This window comes from Topomyia yanbarensis, chromosome 3, assembly GCF_030247195.1.
Source record: "Topomyia yanbarensis strain Yona2022 chromosome 3, ASM3024719v1, whole genome shotgun sequence".
In the NCBI taxonomy this organism is placed as follows: Eukaryota; Metazoa; Arthropoda; class Insecta; order Diptera; family Culicidae; genus Topomyia; species Topomyia yanbarensis.
The window spans coordinates 24,100,728-24,115,208 of NC_080672.1; the positions used below are offsets into that span (position 1 = coordinate 24,100,728).

The window sequence follows — 14,481 nt, forward strand, 5'->3', positions numbered from 1 at the left end:
CAATTCGTCGTACCACCATGAACCTTTTCCGTAACAATTCGTGGAATTCCGTAGTACTCCTGGTCTGTCTGGGACTATCTGTCCAGGCTGCTGTCCAAGGACCAGATGATAAGGATTATCAACCAATATCCAACCCCTCAAAAACGAAGCGATACAATCCCTTTCAGGATGAATATAATGTTAGTAGCGGACAAATCCAGTTAAGGCGTCGAAGGTTTTCGGTGGGAGCAACGGAAACAGTGGGCGGTAAGTTTTCCTCCATCAAATACAATTTATTATTATCCAAAACGGTTTTTACAGGATATGGTCTTCCAACATTAACTGTGGAAGAAATGGAGAAAAAATGTTCAGCTTCAACCAACTGGTTGGACGGAAACCATGCTGCGTTTAAGGATGCCGCCTTTCACGCGTCACTAAGAGATATTCGCCGAGATCATTATATTACCAACTACGGATCTGGCCATTTTTGCGGAGCAGTCATTATTACAGAATACCTCTTGCTAAGTGCCGCCAGCTGCTTTCCTAAACTTGAGCCACAGTACATTGGCGTGGTCGTTGGGTCGATAGATCTCCATAAGCAAGTGATTGGTACAACTCAGCTGTTGCTTGTCCAAAAGACCGTTATGCATCCAGGATATACAGCCGCTAAAGGAGAAAACGACATCGGACTGGTTATACTGAAAACACCAATTATATTCAACGAGAATGTAGCGGCTGCCCCGATAGCTACAAGATCGCTCTCTAAAGAAGAAAACTGCCAGATCTTTGGGTGGGCTGCGCTGACACTGCATTTCAAACCGGAGTGCCTGTTGAAGGAGACAGTTCCAGTTCCAGACTGGACGGATTGTAATCAACTAACAGCACAGTATCAGGTTCAGATGACGGAAAAGACTCTCTGTACTAGACCTGATACCAAACCGTGTATTGGCGATCCTGGCGGTCCTCTGCTGTGCGACGGAGCTCTTAGTGGAATTGTGACCCAGAAGGCAAATTGCGATACGGATCTGTTGCCAATCGTTTACACGGATGTGTACAAGTACACGGATTGGTTGAAAAAAGTCACGAAAGAACAAACGGGTGGTAAATATGATTTTGTACAAACGAAAAAAAGATTATTAGTAAATACTATTGTCAAAACAGCTCTCAAGAAGATGTATCCATCTGGATTGGGGAAAATTCAAATAGCGAACATAGGTACGAGAATGGGTAGTGCCCGACAAGAATCAGGAGGAACGTCGGTGCGTGTATCGGCTGGACTGTTCGCTCTCGCTGGTTTATGTTTCTTACTGTAGGCAGTTATTGTAACTGATATGTTAACTATTTACTTATTTATTTAATGAAATTCAATTGAATTGTTCTGTTTCAAGAAAATATTTGTTAATTATATCGAACTGTAATAAATTTGAGCAACCCAATGTACTAACATCTGCTAATGTTTAGGTTGGGAATAAATTCAACAGAACCCTGCTCCTACGTATTTGTTTAAACGAATATGAAATTCATTTTAACTTTGTAACTAAAAAACTACAACCAAATTCCAACTCAACACAAACTTGTATCCAAGCGTGATAAGATCAGTAGCTTCGCGCGAAGCTGCAAAATATCCGCCCACTCCACCCACCAACTTTCCAGCTGCAAGCGACCCTGCAAACGACAAGCGGGAAAATGTTACATCCAACCAGACATGATGATAAAACTTAAATTCCAGCTTTCTCTCACTCTCTAGTTGCTCACCAGACTTGTCTACTCTCCACAAATGCCGTTGGAGTAATTCTCTCTATCACTGATAACCTTCGTGTAATGATTATTGCATACAAGAGCCCGGATGGGGGAGTTACACACCAATCATAGACCTGTTCAAGCTGGCTTACGCAAATGATTGAGATCGTTTTTGTTTGAGACTAAACTGAGACCTCAACTACTGTCAACGTGATCCGATAGTAATTAGAATCTGAATCGGTTTCGTCGAGTTCGAAAACTTTCTTCGGCGGCTGAACCACCACACACAACTCCAACAGAGAAATTAAAACGCGTGAAAAATTCACACCCTCGCACAATCCGAACGGGTCTAACGCGCCCGAGAGTGGATGCTTCCACTTCGCTCTCGACTTTGATTTTCCATCTGTTTTCCCCTCTTCGTGGGAGATCCCAGCAGAAGGACAGACGCTATGCAGAGCTACAGGATCAAAACAGAGCTGACCGTCGAACGCTTCGCTCAGTTTGAGTTTTGCTGCCGAGTGGGTTGGTTCCGTGCCATGTTCCGTTATCACAGCCCTTGTGGAGAGTTCTTGTGACTGATTTGTGTAGTTATAAAATTAACAATTTGAAAATTCGTTAGCCTTAGAAAAAAGTGAATGGTGAACATTTGTCTTAAACTGCTTTAGAACTGTAACATTGTAACACGGAAATTCTGTACAAATCGAACCATTCCCCAGGCACTGCGCTAGGGGTCAAATCAGACAGTGCACAACTGGGGTGAAAGTCAGCTCTTCTCAAAAGCGATACGTCTTCAAAAATATTTCACCATCCTAGCGAGGGAATAGCGCAGAGGAAATCTAGAGAGAGGATTCGTTGTCCTTTCTTTCCCCATTTCCATTAGTTGTTTGAATAGGGGGTGATTGGGCTGTTTGCGCGGGTGACAGGTGGTGACGAATAAAGAACCTTGAGCTTTGTGGCAGAGCTTGCAGAAATCTGCTGAGCTGTCTGGTTCTGTGTAAGCTGACCGTTGCTGATTAAGGAGTGAATGAAAAAAAGCTTAGTGGTTGCTTTCGAGGTAATATTGGATAAATAAACCTATGTTTAGGTAAAGTTTTGTGCTGTGAAAGTGATCGATAATTAGTGTCATACAGATTAAGATCTACGCTCAATTTCAAACGCGTAGATGCAGTTAGGTAATGCAGAACCGACGCATTTCAAACAGCAAATTAAAATGCAGGGATTAAAGGCTGATGAACTGCTCACGTAATCGAAGATTTTGACGGAACAATCCAGAAAGATTGCTAAGCATTATCTGTTGTGTGCTGAAAGTTTACATAAGTAATTGGATTTCATTAAATAAGGAGGAAAGGAAACTTGAAAACTGTAAGTTGATGAAAATGTAACGTTATACAATCAATTAAAGAGGATCTTATCGAAATCGCATGCTTCGTTTGATAATATATTGTTCGTCAACCAAACATCACCTTCATTGAGTGTTAGGTCGATTGCATGCAGATGCGGAAAGCGAAGCATCGACACTTGCAATATGGGCATTGTAATTCTTGGAAATGCCTCAGAGGAACGATACCTATCATTGCGAGATAATCTGAATGATCATTCCAGAGTCAAGTAATGATATATGAGTCCATGACGATAAAAAGAGAGGCAAATTGTTTGAGGAAATTCCAAGAATTCTGATTCCCGCTAGAGCGTCACAAATATTTATACTTGTTTGGAAGTCCGCTGTACAATTTAAAAAAAACCATTTTTTTGGTCTAAAATGCGGTTTAGGGGTTTGAAAACTATATGTGGAACATGAAATGCGATATCTGAAAAAAATTGCACTATAAGCAAAACAAATTTAGTTAAACAGGATATCGATTTATCGATTCATTCAGTTAAACTCAGAACGGTGCTATTCGGTCTAAAGCCAGCAAGTTACGTTACTAACGACAAACATTTTACAACGGGTTACCGCGCGTGCATGTCCGCTCACAAAGTTGAGATCGACGGTGTTTTTGTGTATCTAACTGGGGACGTTCTCTAAATAAAACACTCCGTTACTTCAGACTGCCGAACGTGAACTGTCGGCTCTCCATCTGGCTTACTCTACATATATTCAAATATATTCGAACTCATTATACCATATATAATGTGTGTGTACTATCTTCTCGAGGGTGTTTACGTTACACCGCAGTCGATACACCACAGTTCTTCCTCCTAAGAAGTATCATGCAATTCCAAGAACCTAACTACATTATTTGTTTCTTTTACTAGTTAACATTTTTACACTTAATTTTGACCGAACTTCGTTCGGAATGCAGAGCATTATCTTTCTGCTAGCTTCCTATTCATAATTCGTTTTTCGACAATTTGCATAAATAAAATCGTGATCTTTTTTTAATTTCCTAATTCTGCTAGATCTACGTACGTTCAATTCTAATAATTTCGAATCCTTTGATCCCTTCATTGTCTTCGGTCGTTTTTCAACATTCGTGTCCGACGGTGGAAACCCGAGGAATTCACTTTCTAACGATGCCGATCGATTGCGCTTTAGATTTTTCCTGCTGGCCACTGCAACGTTACGACGTGGGATTTCCTTCGAAAGCCTCATTTGCCCTCTGGCTGCTACCGCCAGCACGCTTCCAATTGCTACCTGAAAGGTGTTAGAGGAAATGCGTTTAACAAATTTTGCCTCGATCCACCTAGAAAAGTCGCGAGGGTTATGATTTTCATACCATACTGTATCTCCGGCTGTCAGTTTACTGAAAGGGTCATTAAGGTTCATTTCACAAAACTTGGGACTCGGTTCCCTTAGATCATTGGTAGAATGTTCTAGTTGTTTCTTGTAATGTTTTTTTGGGTTGATTAAGTCAATCAACATTTTTGGTTTAAACCCCAATAATTTTTCGGATGGAAGAGTTCCATCGATCGTCAATGTAGTATTTCTATAATTAATAAGAAATAGATTGAGTTGGTCCTCTATGTCTAACTTTCGAATCTCTTCGTCAAGTAAAAATTTTTTTAATATGTCTTTAACTATCCTAACCGTTCGTTCTGCTTGTCCATTGCTTTCAGGGTTATAAGGAGGACTTTTCAGTACTTTTATACCTTGTCTTTCTAAAAAGGTAACGAACGATGCGGAATTGAAGGGTGGACCCCCATCGGTCACTACCACATCTGGAAGGCCAAACCTTGCAAAAAGTCCAACAAATTGTTTTATTACTTTTGTAGCATCAGTGCCGTACCGCATCCATTCTAACTCGATCCACTTAGAAAAGCTGTCTACGATTAAGAGAAATATTTTTGTTTCGAAATAAAAAAAATCGGCGTGAATACGGCTAAAGGGCCGAATCGTTGGTATCCAAGCACTAGGTGTTGCCTTTGCAGTCACAGTCATTTTACAACAAGCATTACACACACTGACATATCTCTCTATATCTGTATTTATACCGAACCAATACACTAACCGGCGAGCCATCTGCTTCATTCTAACTATTCCTGTGTGGTTAGCATGCAGCAATTTAAGAATATTTAGTTGCAGTGTGGATGGAATGATAACTCTGTCTTGAAAGAGTATACAACCATCAATAACGTCTAAATCGAACCGGTTCGCATACACATTCGCGAAACATTTATCTATTCTATCGGGCCAACCATGCTGATGGTAAGCTACTATGCTCTGCAGAAATGAATCCCGTTTTGTTTCGCTGGCAACCTGTGTGAAATCCAGTGGAATATCTCTACCAAAATTTATACTATTAATATAATTTCCATCATACTCTTTAGGGACCTCTTGATCCAGTGGGAACCGGGAACAAAAATCAGCATTCCCCATGCCGGCTGAAGGTCTATAGCGAATTTCAAATTCGTAAATCGACAATTCTAAAACGTATCGCTGCAGCCGAGTCACAAAAATAGCATTTTGACCTGATTTCCCGAAAATCCCAACTAGGGGTTTATGGTCGGTGTATACAATAAAATGTTTTCCTTATAAAAATTTGTGAAACTTTTTCACCGTGCATACGAGTGCCAGTGCTTCTAGATGAAGTATTGGATAAGCTTGCTGTGCTTTATTTAATGAAAATGATGTAAAACTAATCGGTTTCTCCATGTCACCCACAATATGTGCTATAACACCTCCCAACCCGTATCCTGATGCATCTGTCACAAGAACAATGGGTTTCATTGGGTCAAAAAATTCCAACATATTTGCATTAGCTAATTCATTTTTACAAAGTTTAAATGCCTTTTCGCAGTCGTCATTCCAATCAAATTCCATGTCTTTCTGTAATAATTTATATAAGCAGCGAAGTTTTGATGACATATTAGGAATAAATTTGTTGTAGTAATTAGCCAGTCCCAAAAATGCTTTTAATTGTGTAACATTTTTAGGTACTAATGCTTTACTTATGGTTGTCAACTTATCAGGACAAGGTAGTAATCCCTTGTCTGTTATCATATGACCTAAATAAGGAAGCTGTGTGACAAAAAACTTACATTTTCCCCAGTTAACTTTTATGTTGGCATTGGATAACCGTCGCAATACCTCTGTTAGTTTCATTTTACAATCCTCAAAATCATTCCCTGCGATCAATACATCATCTAAATAACAAGTTACACCTTCTAGCCCATCCAACACTTTATCCATAACTTGCTGGAAAATTGCAGCACTCGATGAGGCTCCCTGAGGTAGTCGATTATATGTGAATAATCCTTTGATGGTGTTAATTACCGAAAATTTTCTCGACTTTTTTGAGAGTGAAAGCTGCGTGTATGCACCCTCCAAATCTAAAGCACAAAATATTCTAGAATTTGCTAAACGAGCAAACAAATCCTGTGTGGAAGGCAACGGATAAGAATTTGGAATTATTTGTTTGTTTATGGATGCCTTACAATCAATCACTAGTCTTATATTTTCATCTTTTTTTATCACTACCACTACCGGAGAGTTTTTAACCATTTACCATTCACTTGTTTTTAACGGCGTTATTACGTTTTCCCTTTCAAGCTTATCCAAATGAGCTATAACCTTATCTCTCAAACGGTAAGGAATTGTATAGGCTTTTTTGAAAATCGGGTTATCATCCTTCAACACTAAGTCGGCTTCGTGACCAATTATCGGAGAGCTAAAATCTTTACAGAACACGTTGGAATAGTTAGTTTTTATCTCTTTTAAAAGTTCTTCCACATTAGTTCTTTGTTCTATATGATTGACTCTAGATTTATTGGAAAAAAATCCTCGCCAATTAGGATAAAAAAAGTCCAACCAATTCCTTCCTAAGAGGGGGTAAAAGTTATTGTTTGTGTCTAACACAGTGAGATCCATTGTCCTTTCTTTTCCATGCAAATTCACTTTAACGAGCACCGTTCCCTCTATTTTTAGCTTTGAACCATTCACCACTATCAACTCTTGATTTGAAGACTTCAAGGGAATATTAAAAAGTTTGTAATATAAATGTTTCCCCATTACAGATGAAGTGGCCCCACAATCAACTTCCATCTTGACAATTTGACCTTCAATAAAGACATCCAATAAGCATGGTTCACTTACATTATTAATGGACGACACATTCATACACATAAATTCACCTGAGTCATCGTCTGACGAATCCTCCAATTTTGAACGTAGTCCCTTGAAATACTCGCTAAGTCTCTTATCTGTGCCTGAGTCCACTTCCTCTATGAATTTTACCGAATTTCTGGTAGCATTTTTTAGTTTGAAGCATGTCCTGGCAATATGCCCCTTCTTGCCACAAGGATTGCAAAAAAAATCAGCATATTTGTTTTCACGTGGTCTTTCACGTCTTTCGCCATCATAATCCCGAACTTTGCTGCGACTTCTACTTCTACTGAAGCCCCTGTTCCTATAATTTGATCCTTCAAACCGATCACGTCTTCCTAACCTCGCTTTGACCGAATTTATTTGTCCATGATTGTCACTTATCAATTTGGCTCTGGAGCCAGCCAACTCCCAGTTTACTATTAATTTTTCCGTTGTCGCTAAAGTTAGATTCTCCTCGTTTAATATTTTTTGTTGCAACGTTTTATCCCAAACGCCCATAATCAACTTATCCCTGATAGCGGTATCACGAAACTCTCCCCAAAATTACAAAATTCGGCTTGCAGTTTTACTGCAAGCACGAAATTTTCAGCACTTTCTGTAGGGCTTTGCATGCGATTGTAGAATTTGAATCTTTGGATCAAATCCGAATCAACCTTGTCAAAACGAGTTTTTAGTTTTTGAATCATATCACCATAACTGATGGTAGTAAGATCAGTGGATGGATACAACAGTTTTAACTCGTCAAAAACTGTTGATCCACTTAGCGTGATGAACAGCGCTTTTTTAGACTGTTCAGGAATATTGTTGTATTCAAAAAAATAACTAAGACGCTCAATATAATTACTAAAAGATGTGCCCGCAACATATGGGTCAATGGTGCCAACAATATTATTAGCCATAGCGATAGTTTTTTACTAAAAAATTATTAAGAAAATTATAGAGCTTACCAGATCGCTTCCTCTCACCACAATTTACGATATTCTAAGCGTCTTTACGCTGTTCTTGTTGGTCAATCTCTCACTGGAATATCGTATTCAGCCACTCAGCAAATTTACATCAACCTATTAAAGAAAGGAAACGGAATTACTATAAATTCTCGATACAGATTTACCTTTTTTTAAAAAAAAACTCTTATGTTAAAGCACTTATGCTTTCCGGCTAAATTTGTATAGATTGCTAAATTTGTATAGATTGCTAAATTTGTACAGATTTGTTAAATTTCTATTGTATTTGCCTACTTTTGCAAATGGCGATCTTTTCTTCTACAAGCTTTCTTGTTCAATTTTTTTGTCTTACCACAAAGCCGCTATTGACTAGCGTGCGGCTTGTACCACTCAGGAACTTTTTCCACACAAATGCTTTCTTAAAAGCCAGTTTACGCGGTTATTAAACCGGAACTAATCCCAAATGCACGCTTGATAAAAAAAAAACTTTTTTTTTTAACACCTCCTTGCTCGTCGTCACTTTTGTGTATCTAACTGGGGACGTTCTCTAAATAAAACACTCCGTTACTTCAGACTGCCGAACGTGAACTGTCGGCTCTCCATCTGGCTTACTCTACATATATTCAAATATATTCGAACTCATTATACCATATATAATGTGTGTGTACTATCTTCTCGAGGGTGTTTACGTTACACCGCAGTCGATACACCACAGGTGTAGCCGTTGTTGTTGCTAGAACAAAATCCATAGTGAATATTTTTGTGGCGTGTGTCGTGTTGCCTCAACTGCGGACAACTTAATTGCAAGACTCATTGATCATCGTAATCGCTTTGTAATATTGCGCAACTATTCCCGGTATTGAGGAGAGTTCAATTCTCTTGGAGCAGCCTGGGGGTTGTACTGTCGAAGACAATTGATCTAGCTTACTCCACATTCTTTGCTACAGCTATAAGGAGAGGGGCTGCTTTACGGCCCAGGACCACATATATATCCTACAAGTTTCGACATTAAAAATGTCTAACTCCACTTCTAAGGCTAGGTGCCATTCTAAAATCTAAACTATTTACTATGTAACGAAACTATGTAAGGTGTGCACGCCTACAACTCCGCTATTACTAGAAAGATTTTTATCATCTATACACTAATCGATTCAAAAAAACTAACTTAAGTATTGGTAATAATACAATATCTCTGTAATAAAAGTAGTCTTTGAAAATCGGTCAAATTGGAAAGCTCACGGAAAAAGAGAAACTTGTCATTCGTGCGGCAGATTTCTCAGGCAGAGCCGTCAATAGGAAGCACCTAAGTGACTCAATCAAACCCGAAAAATCATGAAGTGAGATGACGCGTGTCTGTTCGAATCAGTTATTGCTTTTTTGCCAAACCAGCAACATGATGCACACTTAATTTTGTTCTTCCACATCCTAGCTTTTTTCGCAACTTTTACAGAGTTTTACACAGCCAGCTAACAAAGCTTTTACCAAGATCTCAGTAGAAGTGACGTTTGTTTTGCTGAAAAAAAATCGCTTAAAATCAGTAAATTAAAGCCGTTTTACTGAGTTAAGAGTAGAAAAAAGTTGCTAACTGTTCAGCTGTGCGGTAATTACCGAACTGAAATTGAGTGTGTGACTATTACGCCCGGTCGGTATAATAAGCGGTAGACGCTATAGACTTTCGGCGACGTTGGCATTTGCACACATTCACACCTCAGGCTCAAGTGACTCAAACACGAAAAGGCTGTTTGAATCAGTTGTTGCCAGTGTTACCACAAGTACAGATTTTTCGAAATTTATTGGCGCAGGGTGTGTACGCTACAGATTGCAGAATTTTGTGAAAAAGAATAGAATGGTACAGATTTCACGAGTTGAAATTTCAAAACGATATTTACAATTATTATAATAAGTAATATTGATATTAGGAAAGCGTGTACAAAATATACAAACAAGTTTAGTATCTCAGTCGGCATAGGTGAAAAAATACAAGACCAGAAGAATATTGAAGGTGCTTTTGACAACGTGTCGAATCCATTTAGGAAGCAACACGAGGTCATGGAGTACCTTTAAATATCACGAACTGGATACACGCCATGCTTAGCAACCGACATCTGTGCTCATCGTTAAGACAAGTAGAGATAATGAAACTGAGTGTCTGCGGATGTCCTCAAGATGATGTGCTGTCACCACTTCTATGGAACCTTGTCGCCTATTGCTTACTGAGGAAACCTAATGATCTTGGGTTTCCGACGTATTTGTTCACCGATGATTATCATACAATGACCACCGGTATTTTCATTAACACACTTTTTGATTTGATGCAACAAGCCTTATGTGTTGTTTAGCAATGGTGTATTCATGTTATACTATCAGTTAATCCAAATGAAACATCTACGGTGATTTTCTCGCAACGAAGGGTTACAACCGGAGCTTGTCCGTTGCAGATCATTAACTCTGAAATTATTGTCACAGATCAAGTTAAGTACGTTGGGATAATTCTTGACTCCAAACATAATTTGACAGCTCACATCGATTCAAGAAAGCTTGAATGGCCTTCGGTCAATGTAGACGGGCTCTCAGCGAATCTTGGGGACTCAAACCAAAGTACATTCAGTGGATCTACACAACAATTGTCAGACCAATAATGGCATACGGCTGCCTTGTTTGGTGGCAGAAGGGAGAAGTCATGGCAATCCAATCAAAGTTAAACCATCTTCAGAGGATGATCTTGATGGCGATGACTGGTGCGTTCACTCCAACATGGATATAAAACCACTGTGTTTCTGAAACAAAGAACACTATCTTGTGCATACCGTCTAAAGGGCAAAGGGCTCTGGAACCCAATAGATCGCGCAACTAGCCACACAAGACTATGGCCCCAAATGGTTACTTAGGATGAGTATACACTTGCTCCCAATGACCTTACACTCACATGTAGTTTTCCTTTTAGAACTTTCAGTGTGAGAATTCCTCTTCGTGAGGGATGGCTGTCTGGCTGGATGGAGCGACAACTTGAAGAATACGTAGTTTGCTGAAGTCTATTGTCGTGAAAAGAGATTAAACCAGTCTCATTCGCTTGGTAGATACTGTACCGTATTCCAAGCAGAAATCTTTGCGATTCTGTGTGACGTACAATCAGCACTTCAACAGGGAATTTGCGATAAAAGAATCTATTTTTGGACAGTCAGGCTGTCCACTTAGCTCGGCAGATTCGAGATCGAAATTAGAAACCGCATGTCGAACTCAAATCGAAGAACTTAGCATTTCCAATGCAATCTTTCTTCTATGGGTACCCGGTTTTTTCCGGTATTACTGGAAATGAATGGGCGGACGAGTTGGCTAGAGCTGGCGCTGCGACTGACTTCGTTGGTCCAGAACCAGTTCTACTACTTTCGATAAGTTGAATAAAGCACGAGATTCGCCCTTGGGCTGCCTCTGAACATGGCGTAGCTTGCAAGCTTGCGTTCAAACAAAGATTTTTCTGCCGGGTGTGAGTTCGAAAAGATGAAATTTGCTGCATTTTTTCAAGCACAATAACAGTATTCTAGTCGGGGCACTGACTAGAAATTGCAAACTAAGTTATCACAAGGCTACTATTCAGCGTGCTGAGAATTGTTCGTGTGATCTTTGTGAATCTGAATACGGAACTTCATCTCATTTGACATGTAACTACCCTGCAGTAATGCAATTGCGTATCCGCATTTTTGGTTCTCCTTACATAGATGAACCTATGTTCAAAGAGCGGAAACTCAAGGATATGCTAATGTTCCTAATTCAGTGTGGTAATGAGTTATAGTTTAAACCGTATTTGAATGACAATATCTCTTAGGGGGTGTTGTTCTGTTATCTCAATATCCCCTCGAAGTGAAGAATACTTCCGTACTGTCTATGTTCTCTGTGTTGTTATTTGACTAAAACAAATCACGGCAAGGCACAAGTCTCCGATCAACATGGAGAACGTTTCATTTGAGCCAGAGGCTCCTGATTCCTAATTCTTGATTCGCCGGTCTGTATATTCTCATTCCGTCCACGGAACAGTATTCTAGTACGGCTTGCTGTAATATACTGTCGGATCGTTTGCTGCAGTGACATGTCTAATCGCTACGGCTATGATGTTGCACGAGCAGTCTTCTAAAATGAACATCGAACACCATGTTCGCTCTAGTTCTGTGCTCATCTGCATCTCGTATGCAAACTCGAACACGCTAATACGCATAAAAGCACGTGCACATGTTCACCTGCACAGCCCAACCCCATGCACGCGCGTGGTGTTCGTACAGACAGATTCTTGATATTAGTTATTGTGTGTATCTTTCTTGTGTACGCACTCGGTGTACGTACACGGTGTTTAAACCTAAGTTTACACATCGTTCACCTGGGTTCGGTGTTCGAGGCATACACGAAATTTTCTACACAGATGTTCATACTTGTTGATGTTCATATACATGTTCTGTACACGAGAGCGTCTTCGGTGCTCGAACCTCCGTGAACAATCCATTCGATTCGCGTCTTCGTTGCAATCGATTAGTACATTTTGTTTTCCTTTTCCTTGAGTGGAAACGTCAGGTTGGCGTTATCGATTTCGATCACGATCCAGTGCTGTACATTTCTGTCGACAAGAATTCCTCGTAGATGAGGATGCTCTTTACACATCATCTCCGTGTCCACCGTTTGATGTAACAGATCCAAGTTAGCAACAGTATGGGCTCATGCGAGGCGATCCTCCTTCTGAATCTCACCTGTTCCAATAATGTAGATGTTCAACTTCATAGAGTTCATCCGCCGCTAGTTACCTGTCCATTTGAGGCATAAGGGTTCTAGATTTCCTTGTATGTTCAGCTCTTGCACCAGCGATGCGTCCACTAGAGTTAGCGATGGGCAATCATCGACGAATGCGAGGGTTTTGATGGATTTAGCCGGACCATGGATTATGACATAAGCTACTCGGAACAGCCCCTTATTTGAAGATAATCGTTGCCTTGCTGTAGGGATGTGTTTTATGTCACCGTGGTTGAGTTCGATTCTCTATTGACGAAACGCAGAGCTTTTTCACGTTAATTGTTGTGGAGAAGCTCATGGTCTTTGAAAGTGCAATCATTTGTGCCGCAAACTTTCTTTGATTTACACGGTCCTTTATGTTTCCGTAGACATTTCCTGCACAAACCGAACTCCTTCACTGCCGCTCATCTAGAGCTGAAGCCCAACTCAGTAAATCACTGGTATTTTTCCAGTGATTTGCTGAGTTGGGATTCAGCACTTCCCTGATAGACGAGGTACTCCCTGGAGTTAGCATCAAATCGGTTCGATTTGGGCTGGTGACACAATCCGTCCGTCGTACCGTTGGCCGTCTCCTCAGCTGGACGAATACCCAGCTCACAAAGCTTCGATGGTTGTACACAGGTTCTGCACTGCAAGGGAAAATTCATATGCTATATTCCTCCCTAAGTAGGAAAAATTGGGTAAACACCAATCTTTCACCCAAAGGTGAAAATTTTTGGTGAACAAGTGAAGGGCACAAATCCAAACTTAATGAAATCATGGGTGCGTTTCGACTTCGTCTCATCAGAAACCGACACTAACTTGTTGTCGGAATAGATTGGCGCCGGCTTGATGCTAAATCCCAAAATGGAAACACCATTTATGTTTCCAATCAAACGACTGATCAAACTGGTCAAATGTTCCGTTAGACTAGAAGTTCTGTTAAGCCGATGTGCCCGACAATCAGTTAGTGTCGGTTTCTGATGAGACGAAATCGAAACGCACCCATGACTTCATTAAGGGAAAATTTAATCAATGTTTTCAATTTGTCCGCTTTCGGCGGTAGCGTTGACTAGATATTGGATGCTAAATTCTGCACAATTATCTGGAGATTACCATACAACAGCCTAAATGTGAACATGATTCCAACAACATTAACTGGATGCATCAATCGGAACTTTACTGCTTCGTATATCCTTCCACTTAAGCACTTCTGCAGCTTCTCCTCTGCCGTATACCCACACATATTGGTAGTTGTCGTGAACGTCGAGTAGAACAACAGCCATTCTTCCAGTGAACCGCTGAATACCGAGCGTTCTCACGACACGGCCTGTCGAGCTGCAACTTGTGTTGGGTTGCTCATGTTTCCATAACCTGTGGGCATCTGTCTCGGGGTAGAGCGTAACATCGGAACAAATCAAATTTTATGACCAGATCGAACGAAAGTTCAAACCAGACTGAACATTTATATATTATTGTCGCCTTCCATATTTTGACATATCATTTTTAATACCCTGAAAC

The 14,481-nt window shown here is 40.2% G+C and overlaps 2 protein-coding genes across 2 annotated transcripts in view; both read left to right on the forward strand.

Moving 5' to 3' along the window:
* On the forward strand, positions 1-1,406 carry LOC131692370 (putative trypsin-6). Its single transcript, XM_058979378.1, has 3 exons — positions 1-246; positions 301-1,080; positions 1,141-1,406. Exons 1-3 carry the CDS (start codon positions 18-20, stop codon positions 1,290-1,292), a joined length of 1,161 nt encoding a protein of 386 aa, XP_058835361.1. The 5' UTR covers positions 1-17; the 3' UTR covers positions 1,293-1,406.
* Positions 1,407-2,213: 807 nt separating this feature from the next.
* LOC131691348 (uncharacterized) overlaps positions 2,214-14,481 on the forward strand; it is a 108,407-nt gene continuing 96,139 nt past the window's right edge. The window contains exon 1 of the mRNA XM_058977668.1: positions 2,214-3,081. The gene's annotated coding sequence lies outside the window, so the exon portion shown is untranslated. The remainder of the gene's footprint in view (positions 3,082-14,481) is intronic.

Coding starts and splice junctions, on each gene's coding strand:
- LOC131692370 (XM_058979378.1), top strand. CDS start 18: ATGAACCTTTTCCGTAACAATTCGTGGAATTCCGTAGTACTCCTGGTC. Junction 247..300: donor AGCAACGGAAACAGTGGGCG/GTAAGTTTTCCT, acceptor CGGTTTTTACAG/GATATGGTCTTCCAACATTA. Junction 1,081..1,140: donor CACGAAAGAACAAACGGGTG/GTAAATATGATT, acceptor TTGTCAAAACAG/CTCTCAAGAAGATGTATCCA.